This window comes from Artemia sp. Qi Xiang Cuo, chromosome 12, assembly GCF_049724085.1.
Source record: "Artemia sp. Qi Xiang Cuo chromosome 12, ASM4972408v1, whole genome shotgun sequence".
In the NCBI taxonomy this organism is placed as follows: Eukaryota; Metazoa; Arthropoda; class Branchiopoda; order Anostraca; family Artemiidae; genus Artemia; species Artemia sp. Qi Xiang Cuo.
Window position 1 is genome coordinate 34,802,609 of NC_142805.1, and position 26,658 is coordinate 34,829,266.

Genomic DNA, 26,658 nt, shown 5'->3' on the forward strand with positions numbered 1-26,658 from the left:
TTTTGACCTGACGCTATTTTTGAGGGGTTGGAGACTTTTTTGAAATCACCATACATTTCTTTTCGCAATAAACTTTTACTTTTAAGAAAGACCGAAATAATAGTCATCATTCATGAATCAGTGTCAAATGAAAATTTTTTTCACAAGGTAGTTTTCTTCTAAACTCGTTTTTTTTAACTTTTGGTTACTATGGGCTGTGGTTCACTCTTTACTAGATTGCAGCTGCCGCTGGTTTTGCATACAAGTCCAGTGGACATTCTTTTTCATTAGTTAACCCAAAATCTCAGTCATCTCCAATACAGTTCCAGTGGGTAAAGCTCACATAAAATGAACAATCTCAGTTGCCCAACTGCCTGCAAGTCCTTTGGAAATTCTCAGCCCGAAGGACAGAGTATAAAGTAATAAATTTTAGAAAACATTTTGTTTGGGGTCTCTAATCGCCTTCAAATGGCTTATAGAACTGATATACTATTTGAATTACCCTTACTCCATGCCTATTAACCTTAGATCTGCCCTAGATAAAAACATCATTTTTATGCAATTTTATACAATGCTTTGCCTTCCTACTTCGAATGCCTCCACACATACCTGCGAAAACGATCCACGACTTCGAACCTGTCAAAGCCGGTTGGAAGCGACCTCACGGCCGACCGAAAAAACGATGGTCTGACAGCCTGTCCGAGTTCCTGACGATGGCAAATATCAGGTTGAGCGATGTGCAAACGCTTGCCATGGACCGAAGTGGATGGAGGAGGCAGACGTCACTCTCTACGCCGAGCAGCACCCGGCAGGAGACATAAGTCAAAGTAAGTCAAGTCAATTCTTTGCCTTTCACTCAGACTATTTCTCTTGCTTTTTTATTGATTAACTATGGCTCTCAACTTTTTTTTATCAACTTTTTCGATCCACCAAGTTGATTTTAATTCGCTAGGGGTTTTAACTAGGGATTTTGAAAGTATAATAAGCATATATGCTATGAACTGTGCAAAGAATTTTTTTGTAATTTCAATCCTATTCTCAGGCATGATCGATGGTACTGGTTTATGCTTCCAAGTTTTTCCACTTAACAAGTGGCACCAAAAGTGCTGTTTTTAGTGCTATATAGCACTTACGGGTGGTAGAACTGATAGAAGCTCGTAGATTTTTGGGGGCGGTGGTCAGCAACCTGCTCGCGGTACCCCTGCTTATACTAATCTAAGCTGACCATTTTGTTCCAATTCGTTGGTTGGTCGGTGGGCTAGTAACCCGCCACCGTAAAAACTAATTACTCAAGAAACAGCAACAGATAGCCTCGGATTGACTTCTTCTTCTTCTGTGATGACGACTAATGCACGCCCCCGGACTGGATTCTTGAAAACGGCCGATTGTTTTCGTATTGGATACTGGAATCTTAGAACAGTTAATCAAGAAACACAGCCAGGAAAACTCAACAGTGTTATGATAACCCTTGATAAATTCCGTATTGACATAGCTGGACTTTCTGAGACCAGGCTTACTGGTTTTGGGACTTTGAAATCTGAGAATTACCACATCTTGTATTCCGGACTTGAGACTAGAAAAGAAGCAGGTGTCGCAATGGCACTAAGTAATCGGGCCAAAAAATGCCTAGTGGACTGGGACCCAATTGGTGAGCGGATTCTTCGTGCCCGTTTCGCCACTTCACAGGCCAAATTGACAGTTATTGTAGTGTACGCCCCAACGAATGATGCCTGTGATCGAACCAAAGATGAATTTTATCGTGCGTTATCGAATGTTGTTGTAAAAACGCATCGTCATGATATTGTGACTGTGTGTGGGGACTTTAATGCTAAAGTTGGAGGTGATGCTTCTTATGCCCCAACTATCCTCGGTAAACATGGACTGGGGGAAATTAATGACAATGGTGTGCGACTATTCGATTTTTGCGCTACTCATGAACTTATCGTCGGCGCCACATGGTTTCCACATAAACAGATTCACAAGTATACTTGGAACTCGCCTGATGGTGTAACACGAAATGAAATAGACCATATCCTAATTGAGAGACACAGGCAACGATGTTTAGAGGATGTTAGAACCTTCCGAGGTGCCGACAGTTATTCCGATCACCAACTTGCTGTTGCCAAGTTCAAGCTGAAACTAAAAACTGTGACAAAGCCCCAGCGGCCAGTGAAAACCTTCAATTTGAGGAAATTGCAGGACCCGAACGTATTGCAAAAGTATATTACAGCTTTGTCAAACAAGTTTTCCATTCTAAGGGACGAAGTGTCGCTGGATAGTCAGTGGGAAAAAATTGCAGAAACCGTGAAAGAGGTTGCACAAGAAGTTGTGGGTTACAACAGGAAGAAGAAAGAGCAGTGGATATCTGAAAGTAGTTGGGATATTATTGATCAAAGGTCACAACTCAAAATCCTCTTAGATAAGTATGACCATAGCACGACTTGTTCTAGAGTATATGTAGATAACCTGAAAGCGCAGTACAAGCGTCTCCATAAGCAAGTCAAAGCAGCAACCAGGGATGATAAGAGGATGTATCTTGAAACTATGCCCGAACAGGCTGAGGCAGCCGCTAGACGGGGAGATAGCCGTTCTGTATATGCCATAACGAAGCAGTTGGCGGGTATTTCAAAGGCGTCGTCGACCCAAGTTGAAAGCAAAGATGGCATTTTATTAACCCAGACTGATGACATAGTCCGACGCTGGAAAGAGCATTTTAGCGAGGTACTAAATCAGATGCCTCCCACAACTACTTTAAATATCCCTGAAGAACCACTGTTCGATCTTGGAATATGTCCTGGACCTCTCATACTTATTGAAGTCAAGGAGGCCCTAAAGACTTTGAAAAACGGAAAGGCTGCAGGCAATCGAAAACTCAGAGAAGAGAGAAAATAACAAAATGAAAAATAAAGTCAAAAAGGGTGAAAAAACGAGGATTTTGTGAGCCAGCTAACCATGAATATTACAAAATATAAGCAAATATTTCGACAAGGACCTCCGCCAAGTCGTCCTCAGTGCAAAACAAAAATAAAAAGAGAAAAAAAAAAAAAAACAAAAAAAAACGAGATTTTTTTTTTTTTGTTGAGGCAATGATGGCATATCACCAGAATTACTGAAGTACGGTAGAAGCGCCCTAGCCGAACCCATATTTGAACTTCTTTCCCGTGTTTGGGATGAAGAAAAAGTCCCTAGTGAATGGTCGAAGGCAGTAATTGTAAAACTCTTCAAAAAGGGACAAAAGACTAAGTGTGATAATTGGAGAGGTATTGCTTTACAGTCTGTTGGCAGCAAAGTTCTGTGCCAAATAATTCTTAACAGGATTCAAAGTAAAGTGGAGAAAGTTCTGAGAGATGAGCAGCACGGATTCCGCCAGAATAGATCGTGTTGCGACCTGATATTTAGCCTGAGAGTCCTGCTGGATGAATCCAATGAATGGCAAGTTCAGCTACTTATAGTATTTATGGATATTCTCAAAGCTTTCAACTCGATACATCGCGGAACCATGTGAAAGATTTTAGTGCATTATGGAATTCCGACCAAAATCGTAAATATAATTGAAGCGCTATATCATGATATCATGTGCGCAGTACAGACAAAGGGTGGCCTAACGGTATGGTTTTCTGTTCAGTAAGGTGTAAGGCAGGGCTGCAATATATCACCAATACTGTTTTCCATAGTGATAGATTTTTTTCTCCGTGGATGCAGTTTTAGTGGCGGTATACAATTAAATCCACTGAGAGAACTCAATGATGGTGATTTTGCTGACGATGTTGCGCTTATTACCCACGACCCTGAAGATATGCAACGCAACATTAATGAACTCGGTCGTATGGCAAATGCTGTCGGACTCTCCATAAATGCTAACAAGACCAAATCAATGTCGAATGCAGTCATACCTGACTTAGCCGAAGGACTTTTGGTTAACAACGAGGAAATTCAGGAAGTGAGAGAGTTGAAGTATCTCGGCAGCATTCTTACACAAGATTCCAATTCCGAAAGAGAAATACTGTGCCGAATAACATTGGCTGGGTCTGCTTTCAGCTACCTTAGAAATGTTTGGAGAAATAATAAATATTCCCAGAAGTTAAAGCTTAGAATTTATAATAGCAATGTGGTCTCTGTCCTTATGTACAGCTGCGAAACTTGGAGCATCACTGCTCAACTAGAACGACGACTCCAGGCATTCGACAATAATTGCCTAAGGTCTATTCTAAATATACATTGGACAGAAAGAATACGAAATGATGAAATATATCGTATGACAAATCATACCCCCATCCTTGATCTTATTAGAAAGCGGCGATGGATGTATTGGGGGCATATGGTGCGAATGGGGGAAGGAAGGCTGCCGCACGATGCATGGTGTTGGACACCCCCGGTCTCCGCAAATCAGGGAGACCGAAAATGACCCTTGGCAGGTCGCTAATGAAGGAGGCGAAGCTGGCGAGGTCCTCGTTGGAGGAGCTATGGTTGAAGGCTCAGGACAGGTCGTCGTGGCGAATCACTGTTGCTGCCTTATGCGCCCCCAGGCGTAGGAGGACCTAAGTCTAAGTCTAAAGTAAGATATGAGTAATAACTTTAAAATGAGCCACTAAACACCTCTCTAAAAAGTACTCGTAGCCCACTGGCTCCAGCTGTTCCGTTTCAGACATGCCACCAAAAGTGCCATTTGGCTCTTTCAGATGTTGGAATTTATAGGAAGAACGTAGACATGAGCGATTTTAGCTATTAAATATCGGTCTACAATGTTCTGGTAGCCGGATAGCCCCAACCCTTGAGAAATGGCACAAAAAGTGTCAGTTTTAGTGCTATGTGGCGCTTGCAGATAGCGGAAGTTATAAAAAACACGTAGATAGGATGAATAGCTTTTAAAAGAGCCATTAAGTATCTCTCTATGATGTTCTGGTAACCCACTAGGCCTGGTAATAAAACAGAAAAAAAAACGGGAAACAGATCAGTGCTACCCATGCAAAACAGTTATTTTCCTTGTTGTTCAAGCAGGGGGACTTTTAATTTCCCTTTTCTAGGTTTTCGACCATGTTGATTCCAATGATATACGTTTCATTTTGATCTGACGCCATTTTCGAGGGGTTTCAGCCTTTTTTGAAATCACCATAAATTTCTTTTTACATTAAACTTTTAGTTTTAAGACGAACTAAAATAATAGTTCCCATTCCTCAATCAGTGTCAGATGGCAATTTGCTTCCACTAGCGGTTTTTTCCTACACATGGTTTTGAGTTTTGGTTCTGACCGTGTTAAAGAGTTCACAGTAAATTCTCCCAGCGGACAAATGAGACTTACTAATGGGGCTGGGAGGTGGATTATACGGGAAGGGTCCCTTGTAAATCTCCAGTTACGGGTTTTGGACCATAATTATTACAACGGTACCGTTTTATACTCCGAAACTTTTTCACTTAAGAAGCGGCCCAAAAGTGCCGTTTTTGTATTATTTGGAACTTGCGGATGGCAAGACTGATTAAAAGCATGTAGATATGCGCAATAGCTTTCAAATCATCCATTAAACATCTCTCTAAGAAGTTCTGGCAGCCCAATAGCCCCTAGCTTTTCTATTTGAGACATGCCATCAATAGCGTCATTTGCCATTTGGCACTTGCAGGTGGTGGAATTTATTAAGAAAAGGTAGATATAAGAATTTTGTGAACAGTTAACATCCGTCTACGATTTTTTTTGTAGCCCGCTAGCCCCACCCCTTGAGAAATGGCACAAAAGGGCCATTTTAAGTGCCATATGGCACTTACAGATGATGGAATTCAAAAACAGCACGTTGATATGGAAAATAACTTTTAATTGAGCCATTAAAAATCTCTCTCTGATTTATTATCAAAACGGTAGCCCTGGAGAAAAAAAAACGGAAAAAAAGGGAGATAGATCAGTACTACCGATGCAAAAAAGTGATGTTCCTTGTTGTTCAGGGTGGAGGACTGTAACTTCTCTGTATAAGGTTTTTGACTATGCTGAGTCCAACAGTAGCCTACACTTTTCATTTTGATCTCACGTCATTTTCGATGGGTTTCAGGCTTTAAATCTAAATTACCAAAAATTTCTTTTCGCAATAAACTTTTAGTTTTGATGCAAACGAAAATAATGGTTACCATTCCTGAATCAGTGTCAGATGGCAATTTTTTCTCTTTATGCATTTTTTTTTCTAAACACGTTTTTTAACTTTTGGTTACTATAGGCTGTTGTTCGCTCTTTACTAGGTTGAAGCTACCGCTGCAACAATGATACTGAAAAATTTCCCCATAAAATAGCTTTTCTCCCTTTCTTACTTTGCTGAAAAAGCAACCGGTTGATAAAGATCTATTTAAAGAATCTTCCTTCCTTTCTAATTCATTTTTGAAGAAATAATTGGCATTCCTTTTTTTTGCTTTTAACCATAAATCTTATCAGAGTATGATTTTTTTCATTGTGTTTTCAAAAACTATGATTGGCTAAAACTCTATTACTGTGAATGGTCCTAGCCATCTCTTATTTGACGAGACTAATTTATTGTCAACTACTAACGACGAGTGAACCTTGGCAGCTAATTTTCCCTTTTCTTAGCATAGCAAACCTTTTTTAGACACCAATAATATAAAACAATAAAAGGGTTGTGAAGACCCTTTGTTGCTATCACGACTAAAGGTCGTATCTGACGTTTTTACGCATATGAGATAATCTCAGATGAAGATATCATGACTAATACAATATGACTGATATGAAATATTTAGCCCCCAATCTACCATCAAGCTTAAGTGGCATGGTAGTCCCATAGCCAAATATTTTCCCTAAGTAATTGATCACTTTTACGCCTTATGGTGGTACATGCCACTTTAGGCTTATGTGATAATTGTCAAAATTTGTTTAATAAGTAGTTTGCAAAGCGAGAATCCACATCCACAGGGCCATGATTGCTTAATACAACTGTGATTCTTCGAATCTATACTGCTTGTCCTTCCTTTTAGAACAACTTATCAAACAAATATTGACGATTATCACATAAGCCTAAAATAGCAGACGCCCCCTTCAGGCGTAATAGTGGTAAGGATTTAATGCGTAGTACTTAAGGGTTTGAAGTTGTTACTAATCAATATTAATTTAAAAAACAAATATTATTTCTGAGAGAAGTAAAGAGCAAAATTGAAACTTAAAACGGACAAAAATTATCACAGCATATTTAATATATATTAACATAACTAGTACAAATAAACCAACTAATTATGATTCCCTATGCTTTTTACAAACTAGCGCTTTACTGAAAACATAAAATAATATAGGACTTTTGGTACAGTAAAAGCAAACCAATTAAGGACACTTTATAGAATCAAAATATTATTAATCCCTTTTAGGATCAATCCCTTTTAAGATAAAGCAACAATCTATTTTAGGATTTTCTTTATTTTTTTACCTTTAATTTGGTATCACTTCTGCACAATGGCTCAGTTCAATGACTGGCTCTCATTTTTGTTCTTAAAAGGACATGTCATGATTAGTTTGTACACAGGTTCGAATAAAGGCCATATTGATATTGTTACGACTATAGACTAGCTTTAGAATTTGTATCATAGCTTGAAATTCACTCTTGTATAGAGAGAAATAATAGAATTTCCAGAGTTCATATTATGTACTATTTGATCTTCATTTCAAGGAATACTAAAGCATATTTCTTACAATTTAAGACTGTATATTACCCACTATTGGTATTATAGCTGCTGAGAGCAAAATTCTGCTTGATAAATCAGTCCAATATTTCTGTATGCTGTTCAATTACTTCGCAGCTGTTAAAAAATATTTAGTTTTACGCTCATATTTTTAAGATAATTTTAATTTTATGCTGAAAGTTACTTATGTCACAACTGGTGTAAGACTATGAGAAGCTTTATAAAACCCCTTGAAAAACGGCATAAAAAGCGCCTTTTTTCGTGCCATATGGCTCTTGCACACGGCGAAATTTATATAAACCACTTATATATGAGAAACAGATTTTGAATGAGCTCTTAAGCATCTCTCCCGGATGTTCTAGTAACCCGCTAGGCGTGGATAAAAGAAGAAAACACGACCGTTTTAACGTTTTTAACTTTCAGTTACTATGAGCTGTGGTTCGCTCTTTACTATGTTGCAGCTAATGATTCAACCATGACAAAGAGTTCATTGCCATTTCTCCTCAGAAACTAGTTAACATTAAAATCTGTGAAATCTAATAGATGCTCGAATTTTTAAAAGACTAGTAAATATAAGCAATAGCTTATAATTGAGCCGTCAAACATCTATCTACGGCGGTGTGGTAGCCTGCTAATGTTTCAGTAGCTTACTGATAAGCAGACGATTTATGAAACTTACTAAGAGGGCTGGGATAGGAGTGTACGGGAGGGGTTCTTGTGAACCTCCAGTTAAGGGTTCTGGAAAATAACTATTACAATGATACCTGTTTTGTACTTCAGAGCTTTTCCACTTAAGAAGTGGCACCATAAGTTTTGTTTTCAGTGCTATAGCACACTTACGAATGTAAAATCGAAAAAAAAACACGTATATAAGAGCAATAGCTTTCATATGAGTCATTAAACATCACTTTTAGAAGTTCTGATAGCCCAATAGCTCCACACTGTAAAAAAAATGTTTGAGATTCAACAAAAATTGTTTGTAATGTTTATCAACAACAAAATTGGAATTTCAATGGCTGAAATTGAAAATTGGAGACCATTTTGGAATTCCATGGGCATTATGGAATTTCCATTTTGTTTAGAAACAAAAATGTTAAATTCCCATAAACAAATTGAATTTTCAATTTGTTGACAAAACAACATGTTGGATTTTAAGATCCTTATAGGATTTCCATCTTGTTTACTGGATTTCCGGTTCTCTTATTGGATATCCATCACTAGTGTTGTTCAGTTTCCTAGGCCTACAGTCTAATATCTCGTTCTCAGGATTCAGTTTCCCTTTCTTCTTTCTGAAGTATCAACAAATACAAAAAAATAATCTCATTTATTTTACAAGAACAGAAAATTACAACAAAAAATTTCTCCCATGTAATATGACACCTCTTAACGGCTGCATTTTTTCATGGTGGAAATCCATAAATCAATGGCGTAGTAGCAGGCCAACAGAAGACACTTGAGTAAGAAATATCTTTCAGTCAGGAAAACAGTAATACACGGACCTGAAATGAAGATAGAATCAATTGAAAACAAAAATAAAAGAAAGACTTCCCCCCTTTTTTCTACCTCCTGAGCTAAATGGTTGCAAAAATAATGCGAAGAATCCTGTCTTTTCTGAACACTTTTTACTAACTCGTCAGATCTTATCAAATCTCTTATTCGCCGCCTCATCAAATCTGTGTGTTATAAAATTGAAACCTTTCAAAATAGATCTTCCGCTTAGATGAAGTACAACAAAATTGTTTTCAGCTTCACAACTTTGCTCAATCCCAATGTATAATTTTTAAAGATATGCAAATACATTTCCTAAATTTTGAAGAAAAAACATTGATATGGCTTAAAATTCTACTCAATAACAGGAATTGCATTTTCGGAACTAAACCTTGAGAAAAAGAAACTGATTACTGAAAATTAACGTAAAATGTTGTTTTGTCAAAATTTCAATAAGTATAGACCTTTCATGTAGGCAAATTTAAGGACCATCTAGAGGCAGAAGGAGTGGAGGTAAGTACTTGAAAATACCTTCCCAGGACATACTTTGGTACTTGTGTACTATCTGGAACACACGCGCCATAATATATAGGGAAGATGCGGGTTTCTTTCGAAACGGGTTTCTTTCAATAGAGAAATGGATTGTAAAGCTTGGTTTGTTGTTGGGTTTACAATATTTAAACTGCTATTTTTAGGGTTTAGGGGGGGGAAGACACCTAGGTTTAGTTAGGTATTTAACGTATGCTCTGTTTTACCCTCCATCCCCCCTAATGCGCAAATATATAGCCGAAATTTGTTTATAAACTATTATATTTTTATCCTATTTTGTTTTACTTCATTAGCATCAACCAAACTTCACTTTTCGCGTGTGTCACAGATAGTACATAAGTACCCATACTTTAGCCTGTAGACCCATCCCTGAAAGTTTCATTTTCCTAACTTAACCCCTTTCCAAGATAGCCAAAAGTAGCTAAAATAGAATTGGTGCTGTTCTATTAGCTGTAAGCCACGCAAGATATATTATAAAAGAAACTAGTCAAACAGGTTCTTTCAACAGAGAATTGGATTGCAAACAGTGGTTCCTAACTGCGTTTCCAATATTGAAATTTTAGTTTTTGGGGGTTTAGGGGAAAAAAGGTACCTAGTTTAGGTTACATATTTAATATATGCTATGCTTTACCTTCGCCCCCTAATATGCAAGTATATAGCCAAATTTTCTTTATAAACTGTTAAATATTTACCTTATTTTGTTTTATTTTATTAGCACTAACCAAACTTCACTTCTTGCATGGTTTACAGTTAATAGAACAGCACCGTAGAATTTTACCAATTTTTTTTTTTTTTATTTACAAGAATAAACTATCTTAAAAATTTTGGGAAACATAAGACACTAGTTATCAATATTAATAAACTAAACTGAATACTTACCATCACAATCAGATCTCTCTCTGATCTCTCTGAATCAGAATGTCCTCCCTCTCTGAACTGAATGCCCCCTAGGCAAAATCGTCGCTTCGTCGTTTAAAGGTCTTAACACTAAATCTACTTCTGTGTTATGCGTTTGTAGGTAGTTGAAGGAGATGATTTTTTTTGTCAAATTGATCTCAAATCATAACATTTGAAAACAAAATAAGAGACGAATTAGGTCTTGGGAGGAGGTTTAGTTGCCCTCCTATCTTTACGGTCTCTTAAAAAGGACACTAGAACAAAAACACAACAAATAGAAACGCATCCGTGATCGGTCTTTAGACAAAAACATACAATTCCACATTTGTGCAGATAGAAGATCATAACCCCCATAATAACATTTTCTGATACGCTGAATCTGAAGGTCTGATTTACATTAAGAATTATTGATTTTTTGGGGGGTGTTTCTCCCTTATTCGAAAATCAGGCTCCCTGTTTTCAAAACCCCCTAATCGATCAAAATCCCTTTTTCTTCTGAGGCTTGGAGACTTTGGTGAGTAGATATTAAACGCAAGGAAATTTATATATTTGCAATCTGTATAAAAACCCAATTCTTATCAATTTTTATCAAAATTCCATTTTTGAGTTTCGGTTAAAATTTAGCTGAGTCGCACCTTAATTACAGTCTGACACTATGAACTGTTTGATAAAACTTATTGGGCTAACACCCTATTTTTTAGATAATTCTGTAGGAAACCGGAGTTTTTGAAGCATTATTCATGCTATTAAAGTATAGTATTTCTGAGTACAGTTGAAATGTGCACTATTTGAGAAAATTCTCTTTTTGGGGGGAAGCTTTTGGTTCCTTTACGTGTACATAAAGGACTGAAATACTCTTACAGGCGTATTCTTTTACCTTCGATATTTTTCCTTACTTGGTTATTCAGCGTAAGCATCAAATTTATGGGAAATCCAGGGAAGATTTTTTTTTTACGCTTTTTGGGTCTCATTACAAAAATGACATTCATCGATAAAACTTAAGTTGTTCCCACAAAAGGAATTTCTTTATTAATTAGAAAAAATTGAATTCAGAAAGCAATATATTTTAACCGTTAGTACTGTTAAGATTCGGGTAGTATCTTAAGAAATTTTCTACCTACAGAAACTCACAAAAATGTATTAAAAAAAGCGATTGTAAAAGATAAAAGATATTTTTTGTACATACATTTCTGCATGTTCATTTTGCAGAAAAGAAAGCTCAATTTATTTCAAAGTAAAAATAGATTTGCTTATTTTTATAATTATTTTTTTATACTAAACTTCTATTAGCATTCCCCTTTTTCTGCTATAATTTAAATATTTGAATTGAATTTATACTGAACATATTACTTACGATGATCCGTTAGTTAAATTTAAAGTGATATTCAAGAAACTGCAAACTACTCTTGAAGTTCAAACCGTGTTGACTGATATAACCTGTTTACGGTGAAACCCTTTGAGAAATAGCACAAAAAGTGCCATTTTAGTGCCATATTGCACTTGCTGATGGCAGAATTTATAAAAAGCACGTAGATATGAGAAATAGCTTTTGAATGAGCCATTAAGAATCTCTCTATGATGTTGTGGTAGCCCGCTAGACCTGTTGAAAAAAAAAGAAAAAAAAACAACAAACGGGAGACTGATCAGTGCTATCGATGCAAAAAGTGATTTTCCTTATTGTTCAGGGAGGGGGACTGGAACTTTCCTGTACAAGGTTTTGACCATTTTGGTTCCAATGGTACACTCTTCATTCTGATCTGACGCCATTTTCGAGGGGTTTGAAGCTTTGTTTTCGAAATCACCATAAATTTCTTTTCGCGATAAACTTTTACTTTTAAGACGAACCGAAATGACTGTTAATTTTCCTCGGTCAGCTTCAGATGGGAATTTTTTTTTCATTAGGAGGTTTTTTTCAAAACGCGTTTTTTAACTTTTGGTTACTATGGGCTGTGGTTACTATGTAACCATATAACTTTTGGTTACTGTGTGGCTATGGCCAGGGACTATGGAGGGCCATATCATCATCAAAACCATGTATATTGAACCTTTGAACTATTTTAAACAAAATGGCTATCGCAAAATTTTTATAGGACTAGTTGGGGGGAGGGGGCCTGTAGGGAGGAGGGGGGGGTATTTGCGCTCCAATCCTTTTTGTCACTTAAAAAGAACACTTATAAATTTAATTACCTTTCGAATAAGCTATTACACACCTCTCTATGATGTTCTTGCCACCCCCTAAACCTGCTAGAACAAAAAAAGAAAAAAAAGGAGACAGATCAGTGCTACCCATGCAAAAAAGTCATTTTCCTTGGTGTTCAAGGTGGAGAACTGTAATTATTCTACACAAGATTTTGGACCATGCTGATTCCAATGGGGGGCTTTTTATTTCGATTTGACGCCATTTTCAAGGGGTTTCAGGCTCTTTTTCGAAATCACCATAAATTTCTTTTCGCAATAGACTTTTACTTCTAAGACCAACCGAAACAATAGTTACCATTCCCAATTCAGTGTCAAACGGCAATTTTTATCACTAGCCAGTTTTTTTTTGAAAACATGTTTTTCAACTTTTGATTACTATGGGCTCTGGTTTGCTCTTTACTAGGTTGCAGCTGCCGCTGCAACCATGACGAGGTAGTACATCAAAAGCTTATTTTGTGATAGAGTCTTTTAAATCTTTTTATATGATAACCTTTCAGTTCGCAAATGGTGTTTGATCGTCACCAAACTTGGTATTTAAGGATTACTTTAAAATAAATACTAAGAGATATGACGCAGATATAGCAACTTGTGGGCTTTAAAACAGTGCATAGTGGGTTCGGTATCTTCTTCACAAATGTCTTATAGCTTTGTATACAGTTGACATCGCATGATATTTGTTATATTAGGCTAGTAAAACCAACTAAATTTCACAAATGAACTGAAACTGAAAACAGGTATGTTCCTTGGTTTTTAAGCTGAATATTCAGTTTCTTAGTTTCTGCTACTTAACATAAATAACACAAACCCTATTACCGATCTGAATTGCTTTCACTAAAGTGCGAAGGATACACTAGACCTTAAGTGAGTTTGAAGGGTTGGAAAATTACTAGTTGTTTACGCCATCTTCGTTCATTTTAAGTTGGACTTCATCATTCGACACAATATCAATTCATATATCATATCTTCATTTACAATCTTTTTTGTTTCTTTTAAATGATGCCCCTCATAAAAGTTAACTTTTTCTCCAAAATATGATTGCATCAAGGTCAGTCTGGCCATTCCAAGGATTATTATTTATGGTCTATAGAAATGTCGATGTAAAGCAGCCAATATTAGACTGTCCTTCTCCCCGTTTGCTCTATCCTGCTAGTTGATAACTCTATCTCCCCCTCCAAACCTCAGCATTAATTATTGCTAGCTGACTGGAAAGATGAGAAACTAAGAACCATAAAGCGGTAATAACAGTGTTTTATAAGAGTTTACATAAAAGTTTTGTTAAAATATTAATCACGTGTTATAGCAAAATTGACACTTTTTAATTTAAGTTTTTCACAGTTTATTTAATGCAACCATCTACACATAAAATACAATCTTTTTTAAAAATCCTATGAACCACTACAAAATACTACAAGACTATATTTGACATAATCAAAACCAACGAATATTCTAAACAAACGATATGAAATTATGGTCCTAGACTAATTGTTTCACTTGAAGACACGATTTAAACATCTGCAAGTCTAACATAAAAGTTGTAAAACCGCTTTTACGTCCTTATTGACGCACCAAGGACTTTAAAAACGATATCAATCTTTTTTTCCGTAAATTAGAAACGCGACATATTTCAGCCGTCTCATTTCACATGTTTTCTAGTAGTTTCTCAAGCACAACTGTTGACACTTTCGGAATAAATTATTTCTTAGAAGTAGAAAACATGGAAACTCCACGTTCCTACAGCATTATTTATCTAAATCTTTCTTGAGATTTATCCTAGACTAAAGAGATAACACACGCCCTTCTACTCTATTTTTCAGAATAATTCTGCCATTTAGACAACTTTTGAAATACCTTAGATCTCGTTTAATTCCGAAAGGAGAAACTTGAGGAATTATTTTAGCTGAATTTTAAATCCAATACCAGAAATTAAAAAGAGAAAGCCAATTGCAAATTGCGATAAGGACGGAAATAGGTTTTTACCAGAGTTCGGCAGAGCTTTATTTTTAGTAATATCCTTTTTATTTGAGTGAAACACATTCTTGAAGGAAAATACATAAAGTAATCAACGATGATTTCCAGTCTTGGTCTAAAAAATAAACAGGAAGAGGCCAAAAGAAAATTAACAAAGACTTTTCTTTGCTGTTTTTTTTATAAAAATCTTCACCTTTCCATCAGTAATCACCATATACCACTAGTCCTGGTGTTTCCTTTATTTATTTTATTTTCAGCTTTGATGCGTTTATTGTACCTTCGCTTGAATGTTTCAAGCAAGGGATTTCAAAGCAATAACTTCACTAGGAGGCTAGTAGGTGGCGACGGGTCGTTATGTGAAGTTACTTTTTACAATATGTTCCTGCTAGGCTGTGTTTTGGTAACTCGCCTTTAGAGACTTCTGCTATTTCAGGAATGAAGTTGGATAACTCCTCTGATGAAGGAAACGTATGTGTGTTCAAAAGATCGACAAAGTTGCTACGTCGAAGCGATATTGGACCGATTATACATAGGAAAACTTCCATATTGTCGCTGGCTAAAGGATGGATTTCAACATTGCGAGTGTCTCGATGGTTAGTCAGGAAAAAGTTGAGCCAGAATAGTCAACGAGGACCCACATAAGAGTTGGGGTTTACCCGTATTCAAAATAGTCCTGCTGGGCTTTGTCGATCTGGAATAGTCCATGAGGACCGACATAAGCTTCAAGATCAACAAGCTGACCTAGACTGTAAGCAAAACCTAGATCTGACTGAGCTATTCCTTCCGCCTCAATCATACGAATTTTCAGCCAATGGCAATGAAGGACATTCAAATCACCTGTGATAATAATCACCGAACATCGAAATTTAATCTCTTTACAAATCAAGATCGGTACCTCGAGAGTACATTGATTTTCCTCTTTGGTGGGCTATAGACTGTACCAATGACAAAACATTTCTTTCGTAAATTTAACTAGAAATATTGACCTCACTGTCAATCATGCCAAAGCTAAGGTTGGTGTCGGAAAAACACAAGACAGAACGGGACACTCATTCATGATGTGCTGAGGGTGACCTAGCTTGGATCAGAGACCACGCAGATTGCAGTGTGATACGTTAACTAATAATAGCATTTTACTACAAATTATATATATATGTATATATATATATATATATATATATATATATATATATATATATATATATATATATATATATATATATATATATATATATATATATATATATATATATATATATATATATATATATATATATATATATATATATATATATATATATATATATATATATATATATATATATATATATATATATATATATATATATATATATATATATATATATATATATATATATAACCACTCCAATTTCCAATCGAATGAGCCATTTTCGAAGTTTCTATGACAACTTTTTTGATAACAAGTAGCCTGGTCTAAAGGAAAAAATAATAAATAATATATTGTGCCAACATCGTTCTTATATGCCCCCATGGCATAACTTAAAACTCGTGCCCTGAGGGTTGTGGGGGAGTGTCCTCCAAAAAACGTATTTTTCTATCATGGAAATCAACTACGCTGAACAAAAGGGCCATCTCAAAATTTTGATTGGATGTGTTTGGGGAAGTGGTGGGCGTGGAAGGAGTGTTACTTCCCTTCCAATCACTTTCGACCATTAAAAAGGTCACAAGCCACTCCAATTTCCAATCGAAAGAGCCCTTTCCGATGCTTCTACGATAACTCTTGCCATACAAAGTTCCCTGGTCTAAAACCAAGAAAAAAAATGATACATTTTGCCAACATCTTTCTTCACTTAGGCAGCGGTATTGCGCTGCCTATGATTGAGATACAGAATGCTCAAACTGTATTATATTAAGTACATTGGGTATTAGAGACCAGATAATACTTCGAGACAACACTAAAAAAATATCCAAAGTCATACGTTTCAAAAGTAGAATTTCCAAAATGCACTTTGGAACATCAACTGAGGTAGCACAGACATGACAAACAACGACACAACACAAAAAATATATCCTAAATCATACATTTAAAAAAAAAACTTCCAAAATGCTTTTTGAAACATCAACTGAGGTAGCAAAGACAGGATAAACCAAATACAACACCATATACCATAAACCATATATATATATATAAATATATATATATATATATATATATATATATATATATATATATATATATATATATATATATATATATATATATATATATATATATATATATATATATATATATATATATATATATATATATATATATATATATATATATATATATATATATATACATATATACATATATATATATATATATATATATATATATATATATATATATATATATATATATATATATATATATATATATATATATATATATATATATATATATATATATATATATGTGTGTGTGTGTATATATGTATATATATATATATATATATATATATATATATATATATATATATATATATATATATATATATATATATATATATATATATATATATATATATATATATATATATATATATATATATATAGGCTTCTATTTCTTCTGATCTTAAGTTTAATATGGCCTTTACTTTTCTTTAAAAATAGAAATAGAAGCCTACAATAACTCAAACTCAAAACGACCAGAAATTATTATTAAAGAATAAAAAAGGAAAGGAGAATAATTGGTATGGCGGTAACACTGCATATAAATCGCTATCGCTATCTAAATTCACAAAGTGCAAAGATTTTCAAACAGAGGTGTTTATTGTTTAAAGTTCCGGGAAGGAGTGGCCATTTCAAACAAAAACATTGATTGAAAACGAAACTAGTCTTATCTAGAAAATAAATATCGTAGAAAATAAATATGATGACGTGAAAAAAAATGATAAAAAATCTAGTGGCGGATCCAGAGGGGGGCGAGGGGTGCCCCCCCCCCCGAAAGTAGTCTGAAGTAGTATAATTTACCTAATTAACGCAAGTTCGCATTAATTAAACTTGCTCCTAACTTAAGTTTATCGGATCAACCTATTTTGCGCCTCCCCTATAATATCCTGGATCCGCCTCTAAAACCATCACACCTATTCCACCAGTTATTAGAAGAAAAAAAATCCTTATTTTCACAAATTTCATCAACCCCCCCCCCCCGCCCCCTTTTTATAAAATCCTACATAGGCCAATCAGTTGAGTCCACTGTATATAAAAAATAGTTTAAGTCATAATTTCTATATAAATTAAGGCATACCTGTGAGATGGGACACTTGCAAAATAATGCACTTTGTAACCATTTCTCATTGATTGACGCACACACACTAACCCATAAGTGCAGAAATAAGTGGGAGGAGCTTTTTGTTCGCATCTAGAATGAAGAGCCAGAAATCATCTGCCGATAAACTTACTGCATAATCATATAAACTCTGGGTTGGGGCCAGCCGCTAATTGTCACGATGGGTTAAATATTCATAGTCTTGGCTCAGAGAAACATGGTATTTTCATTAAAAACTCTCAGAGATACCTCAAAAGGGCTTAAATTTACCTCTAATATCAATCTCCCCTGAAATTACCTCGTAGAAGCCCCATCTTTCTTTAATACATAACTCTTTTTGCCTGTTTTTATCCTATGTCAGACTTAATCTCGTTTTTTTCGTCTGTTGTATTTTAACTGCTTCTTTCTCTGTTTAAATTAACAAAAATTTTATTCACAATATACTTAATCCTTTAGATTTATTGTTTAGGATACACTTCGATAGGTTATCATTTACGTAAAGGAATAAATAACACCGATGGTACGTAATATCTGCCGTCTAGGTCCTGTTAGAATATCAATAACATTGTAATTCTTATGTGCTCTGATTCTGAAATCATTTAATCGATTGGAACATGAGGAATCTTACTGTCTGCTAATGGTTATTGTTTAGAAAATATTTCTCGAAACAGAATATTGGAAGGAACTTTTGAAATAGATTACTGGTCCAGATCATTAAGGCACAGTTCATTTCGATATAAATGGCCTTTCGAGTCTTAATGAGTGCAAAAATCATTTGAATATAAGTCTTCTGAGAAAAATGCATTGAAAGAAAATATATTGAAAAGTAACATGCAACAATCCACATGTTTGTCCTCCTCAGTTAAACGCGGGGGGGGGCCTTGGGTTCTGAAGAAACAGGTTACGTTAGAATGTTTCCTCCATAAACATTCCCCATTACGTAAGAACTGAAGAAAAAACGCCCTGAAAAAAAAAACACTTTGAGAAGTCTATCTTGAAAAAAAAGTATCTTGAAAAAAATGTCTTGAAAGAAAATGAAATCATAAATAGTATTATGTGACACTGATGTGTGCGCTGTCATTACGTAACAACCACGTTTGTGCTGTCATTGCGTAACTACCAAGTGTGCGCTGTCATTACGTAGTAACCACGTGTGCGCTTTAATTATGTTTTACCCGCGCGTGTGCCGTGCTCAGTTACAAGCAGGGGTTCCCGGCTGGTTCTGAAGATACATATCACATTAGAATGTCTCATCATCTTTTACATAGCAACCGAATGTAAACATTCCCTAACACCTTCATCTCTCAGTTTCCCTCTATGACTTAACTAACACCTGCTCTCGGGCACCGATAGTATTGCGGGTCCCTTTAAAATATGGTTGTTACGAGAATCCAGGGGCGTCTCTTCCCAATGTAGACATTGACGTAACACCTGACCACGTAAAACAGGGACCGCTCGTATTCCGGAGGCGTATGTTCCCAAAGTAACACCTTTGACGTAATACAATTCAAAACCGGGGTGTGTCCTCCATAGTGTCATGGATATCCAGAGATGTCTTTAAAATCTCTCTATGTGGGTATTTAAAACAGGGATGCATTTAAAACTACGGGTAGGTATGTGTTTAAAATTACGGTTGGGTGTGTCTTTAAAACAGGGAAGCAATTAAAACTACGGTAGGACATGTCTTTAAAACTGGAACCCCGTCACTACTCCAATTGTTTACGTATAGTGTTTGTTATTGGGGAGTATGCATATATACTTAGGGTGGGGAGGGACTGCTGAATTTTCTGCTGGGGAGATTTTTCAAAGGGAGAGAGTGTAATGGAGAGGGTAGTTTTCAAGGGGAGAACTTTTCAGGGGAAATTTTACACTGGGGGAATTTGCCAAAATTCCTTCATGAAATTTCTTTATATGTCTTGCTTTCTCTTTACCAATTCAATTTTACGTGTGGAGGTGTTAAGGGTAATTGTCCAGGGTATATTTTTACAAGGTTTGACTTGTCCAGAGGATAATTCCGAGGGGAGGGGGATTTTTTCGTGGAAGTAGAGCCAGATATCTTGGCATTAAAAAAAAAAAATCAGAAATTAAACTTAAAAAACAATTTTTTCAACTGAAACTAAGGAGCAGCATTTATTTTCCCCTCCTTAATACCTCGCTGTTTACGCTAAAGTTTGAATTTCCAATTTTTTCAGAGTGACTACTGAAACACAAGGTTCGTTTAATTAGAACAACAAGAAGTTTTTTTAGTGCTAAGAAACTTTAGCGTAATGAGGGAGGTTTTAAGGAGGGGGCAGCCCCCCTTAATATGTAATAATTTCTGTTCGTTTTAAATTTTAATATTGCTCCTTACTATCAGTTGAAAAAACTTGGTTTTTAATTTAATAATTAACAAATACCGAATGTTCATTCAGCGTAAAGTTTATTACAATTTAAGATTAACAATGCGAAAAAAAACACCTCTTCCTTTTGTTCTATTTTCAAATACTCAACTACGAGAATGTTCAAGAGTCTTTTCCTGCATTAGCTATTTATGCATTTATTTAGCCATTAACAAAGTATATGCAAATTGCAGTTAATTTACTTGTTAATGTATTCATTTAAAGTAGGGTATTAAATTTCTATTCCAAACAAAGTTACACATTACCTTTAGTAATTAATTGGTTATTTTAAGTTCAAGGAAAGCTAGACCAAATTAAATATCCGATAAACTGTTAACTTATTTTACATCATTGCTTTTTGTCAAACTGTGTTAAACGTTATAAACCAATGATTTTGATTTCGAAACTTGATGCTAAATTTAAATTTAACACTAAAAATTTATTCTAAACTGAATCTAAACTAAGCTCTAAAACTGAATTTAAATAAAATTCAGAAAATTCGTCTCTAAAGTTCCATATCAACAAAACAAGTAAAGGACATAATCGTTTCTATAGTATCAAGGATATCTTTTTTTTTCTCCATATTTGACAATTTAAATACTCCGTAACAGTCCAAGAAAATCTACATTAAATCTGAAAATACCCTTTTGTTTAGAGAATGTGCCTTCCCATCTGTATCCCAAACTATTTGCAGCGCAGAAAAACTCAGATCCCCTTTAGTTGTTATAGTTTTTCTCTTTTTAAATAGATTGGACGGGATCCAAAAGGAAGTGACCACATGGGGTGAGTCCCTAGAACGTAGAGAAATTCCAGGAGAGGTAGTGAATAAATAACAGGAAAGAAGATAAATTTAAACCTGCATTTCTTTTTGTTATATAACGGTTCTTTGATTAACGACGACCATTTGTTCCTCTAAGGCAGAACGCCAGGCGTAATGGGCGTGTTGTTCATCAAAACCGTCATCAACCGAAACGAGTTTGTCGATTTGTCTATAGGGCCCATCTGAAACTAAATTAATTGCTTATAATCCTTAAAAAAATGAAATCGTAAAATAGGAAAAGTACCTTCATTATTGAATTTATAAGGAAATCTGCGTTTGTTTTGTTCCACTAAACGAACAGCTTGCTGCAAAGGTATTTGTTTTTTAACTTTCCAATTCAGCCATCGCCATCGAAAATTTAATGGTATTCTAAAATTCTGCTTTGGAAAAATTATAAGGCTTGAAAAAGTAACTCTTGAAAAAGTAACATAGAAAAAAACACAAATATATATGCTCGATGTACTACTAAAAACTAATTTGTCTTGTTCCAGGTCACATTTTTCTAACAACTGGAATGACAGAGCGGCAGGGTTGTCACTATGCCAAAAATAGAATCACTGTAATTTTAAGAAAAATCAATAATGAGTAAAAAAACCATGACGAAGTTTAAAATTTGTCATGCTTCTTTATGAAAGTGGGAGGCATATATGTAGTTCTCTATTATCTACGTCTTAAGAAAAATTGGAAGGTTTTTTTTCCGTAGGAAAAAGGAGATATTCTTAAAAGAAAACATCAGAACACAGGTTAGTGATTGATGGTGGGGCAAAGATTGTGAGCAAAGGAAGTTAACTGGGGGACAAAGGAAGGTACGAAAATCATCGCTGCAGTAGATAGTATGTTGAGAACATGACAAATCTAGGCTGGTCGTTACTAATCAAAATAATTGAAAGTGAGAGCAGTAAATTTTAATTTATTCTTAACTTTTATTTTTGACTTGTTTTAAATCTTGCTACTGCTCATCTTCGAACCGGATATTTCTTCCTTCTTAACTTTTGTTTTGGACTTGTTGCAATTGTCGCTGAAGCAAGTATCCTAACTGTATCTCGCTGCCGCTTATCTTCAAAACACGTATTTCTTCTAACCGGGTATTTCTTTGTTTTTCACTTTTAATTTTGACGCGTTGTAATTGTCGTTGCCGCAAGTAATCTAACCTGATATTTCTTTATTCTTCATGATCTGGGTTATTCATTTATCCTCTAGGTATTATGAAACTGCGGAAACGCCTTTTGGAGAAATACTCTTTATACTTGGCCTCGCCGCTGGGCCCCAGTACAGATACGTAACAGGCTTGTATATATGGATTCTCATTTTCACTTTTCTTCTAACCGCAGATAATGTAAGCGTTACCGTAGGTTCGATACAACCACCCTGGGAAAAACACGAATCATTCCTTAAAGTTGTTATTTATTTTGATCGTTTTTGAAGTTGGATGTGTCATTATGCCAGTTTAAAAAAAAATATGAAGCCGTATTCAAGGTCGATCCCCGGCACTCGGCAGGTTTGTATATATTGATTCTTGTTGTCGCATGTTTTCTAGCTGCAGATAATGTCAACTTCTCCTTGATGTCATGGCTTCAGGTTAGGTTTGGTTCAGCCACCCTAGCAAAAATACTTACAAAAGATATAATTCTAGGAAAAAGATGTTATAAATAAATACAGGGTTGTTCATTTACAGGGAATATAATATATTTTCGTTATTCGTTTGTTTTAAGTCATTAGGTGTCAAATGAAGAATAACAATTGAGTTAAGAAAGTCTGGTGTGAATTTAGTCCCTCCTTCCTGTTAATGCATGAAAGAATAATCCATTTAAGGGATTTGTTTTCTTCTGTAAATCATATATGTGACGTCACTCATATGATTTTTGTCTTCAAAAATTAAGACTCTAAGCAAGCTTGGCATAATCATTACTTTATTCTTTAGTTCTACGTCATTAGGTGTCAAATCCTCAATTTTAATTGAATCGAGTAATTTTGGTGTGAATTCAATTCCTTCTTCCTCATAATTATTCAGAGATTCATACATTTTATGTGTACTCTTCTGGGATTCAATGTGATTTTCACTGTTGATTCTCTTTTAAGCAGAGACTTGGTATACGAACCGATCCGATCATTGCTGTTGCTAGTCTTCCACTCGTATATTTTTTTTTGTTCATTTATATTCATCATTACCTCAAATATTTTTTTCCTTGTCTTTTGCTTTAGCCGTTTAGATTCGTGATCATCTAATTTAATTTCTTAAGACGTTATGGATTTAAAAAAAAACGCCTTTTCAAGGACTTCAAAATAATTCTCACTGTCGTTTGTTCCATGCCTTTTGCTTTAGCTGTTGCGATTCTTACTTTCGCTTGTTTTCTAATCACATTGAATTATGTTTTATTTGTTATTAAACAACCCCTATCACTGTCACACAATACTTTTTTGACATTTCATTTTTTTGCTGAAACTTTCAAAGTAATTTGTCCTCGCTGGGACTCGAAAGATCAATTCCCTTCCAATGGAGAAATTTCCCAAGCATCAGAACTAACAGGCTATTTCCTGTATTCTGTCCTAGTCAATATATTCTAAAAATAACCTATTGCACGGCACCTGAGGTTTCCAATTTTTCGCACAAGCTAGAATGGCGAGTTTACAGCCAAAATTTGACACGCAGTCGGAGAATATATACTTCCAGACAGAAGGGATGCTTAACTTGTGTAAATGCATAGGTGTTTAATATTCGTCCTAAACAATAAATCTTATAAACACAGACTTTGTAAATAAAATTTATATTTATTACAGAAATTTACAAACATTATTAAAACAGAGAATAAAGCTGTTAAAACAGGACAAACAAAAAACAAAAAGTGAAAAAAGACTTTCAGAGGATCGTAATATAGGCAAACAAATCATGCATTAAAGAAATGCGAGGGTCCTAGCAATAAAAATTCTGTTTTTTAGTGTTTTGGTTCTATTTTTGCGTAATATTTGTTTAGAATAAACTCTATTTTATATTAGAAATAAAAATTTAGGCAGTCTACTCCTATCGTATAGGTAATAAGGGAACGTTTAATATATTTTTTTATTTTCTCAGAAAAATGGTCACTGCTTTGCAAAACTTAGTCTTAACTAGTCGAAGAGAGAGTTTAGTAATTTTTTTGCTGAATGGAGTCGGAGTTGGACTCGGCATATTGACAGCACAAGAGATTAAAGTTGAAATCGGTTTAAATTACAAATCTAGTTAAAAGAACCTTTAAAACACGAACTTGAAGTTGGAGTTCCACGGCTGTTGGAGTTGGAGTCCCATAGCAATCATTTCTAGAGAGGCGGGGTTGATATTAGAGATAAATCTAAACCAAATCAAGAGGTATTTCAGAGAGAATATGAATGAAAAACCGGTCATTTCATCATGAGTTATTTCAATCCACAAAAAATATATTTACTACATTTGTAAATGAGCAATAATTGTATGTTTGTTTATATATATATATATATATATATATATATATATATATATATATATATATATATATATATATATATATATATATATATATATATATATATATATATATATATATATATATATATATATATATATATATATATATATATATATATATATATATATATATATATATATATATATATATATATATATATATTTTTAGTTTCAATGTATTGAAACTGATAATGTATTGGGCGGTTCCCCTCAATTAAACACTCATTCATATCCCTGGCGCGTGAAATATCAACCTGGGATTTCAGATTTTCCAATTTTGATTCAGTACTGGCAGGCTTCCCGCGACACACCAGCGCACTTTAAATAGGCCGATAGGAAAATAGCATGGGATTCCTGTGACACAGATAGGAAAACAGTATAAGATTTCCACAGCGCCCTGTGACGTCAAGACAACCATAGGAGAAATAACGAAGGATTCACGACACAGATAGGACAAACTACGAAGGATTTCCACAACACAGATAGAAAAATGGCATGGGATTTTAAATTTGTCCTCTGGCATCACGACAGCCCTGGCAAGTTTCCCGGGATTCCAGGTGACGCAATACTTCTTCAGTATTAAAAAAGACTTCTCTGCATCAACATCAAAGAATTTCAATGGATGGTTATACACTATTAAATATTGGAAAGTGTTAGCGAAACGGAACCTAGAGTGCCTAAAGTAGAAGTGGAAATTAAAGGGGTTGCCGACTAGCCCTAGATTGTAACAGGATATAGAGATTCATGGCGCTAAAGTCTTTATACTACCCCTTCTTTGGGGATTTCCTATGTAACCCCAGACAAACTTCGAATCAGTTTGAAAAATGTATACCTTTCATTAACATGACTTAACATGTTGAGTTAGAAATATCCTTTTATTGCGACTGTTCAACATGTAAAGGATATTATCATGATTTCAGCCATTCTTATGAGCCTACTACATCATGTTTAGATATTGTGGTCTCTAGAATAGACGAGAAGAATCTGGAGGACATGAGGAGAAGAATCTTGATTGATATGAAGAGGAATTTATGCAGGTTACAAGTAAGGTCGCATAAAACAAGGCTCATTAAACCAGAAAAGGAACAAAAACAACAGAATAAAACACATAGAAAAGAGGGCTATCTCTACAGAAATATCTAGAAATATGCTATATAAGACAGTGATGAAACCTCAATGAAAAATGTGTATAATACAAGATGCAAGAGTGAATATTGTGCTGAATACGATCTAATAGAAGAGAAAAAGTGTCCCTTCAAAAGAGCAGACAAGGGATTATTCTATGGAATAGATTTTAAACGACTTTCATTTTAAACAAAACGAAAGTCGTTCTGGAATTGATCTCATATGCCATTTTACCATAAATCTCACCATTGATATGCTTCATAAGTTTTGTACCATAATCTTAGAATAAATTTGTTTTTACATCTTAATTTTTTCTTACTGCATCAGCCTTGGGTAAGGATAAAAACAGAAATTTCTCTACATGAATAGCTTGGGTATTGAATACACCATCCCTTTTGGTTTTAATCACGCCCTCCCCCTGTGGTCCATAATTCACGGCGAGATCTCGATCGGTCCGAAGGGTTCTCCAGCGTGTGGGTGGGGCACTGCGTTAGAATTCACTCAGTGTCCACTCGTTCCGGGGGGGGGACTCGGGCTTCGTCTAGGTGACAAGGAAGGTTAAAAATGATTTTGGTCGGGTTAATTAACAAGTACCAATAATAGGGAATTATCATAGGAAGTCGGATAAGTGAAGCTACTAACCACTCACACCTTTGCAATGCGGTTCCAGGTGTTCCAATGTTTCCCCGAGAAACCACCATTTTGTCACGATTCGTAGCCATTTTGGCAGATTGTTTTTCTGGAACATGTTCCTGTGTATTATCGATCCTCTATAAATAGAAACCCCATTTACGAGTCTATTGAATTTCTGGAAGATTCC

The 26,658-nt window shown here is 35.1% G+C and overlaps 1 protein-coding gene across 1 annotated transcript; it reads left to right on the forward strand.

Moving 5' to 3' along the window:
* Nucleotides 1-1,317: 1,317 nt before the first annotated feature.
* LOC148946054 (protein CFDP2-like) lies at nt 1,318-15,381 on the forward strand. The gene is made up of 2 exons (XM_089097589.1): nt 1,318-2,599; nt 15,173-15,381. Exons 1-2 carry the CDS (start codon nt 1,318-1,320, stop codon nt 15,379-15,381), a joined length of 1,491 nt encoding a protein of 496 aa, XP_088953715.1.
* Nucleotides 15,382-26,658: the final 11,277 nt, after the last annotated feature.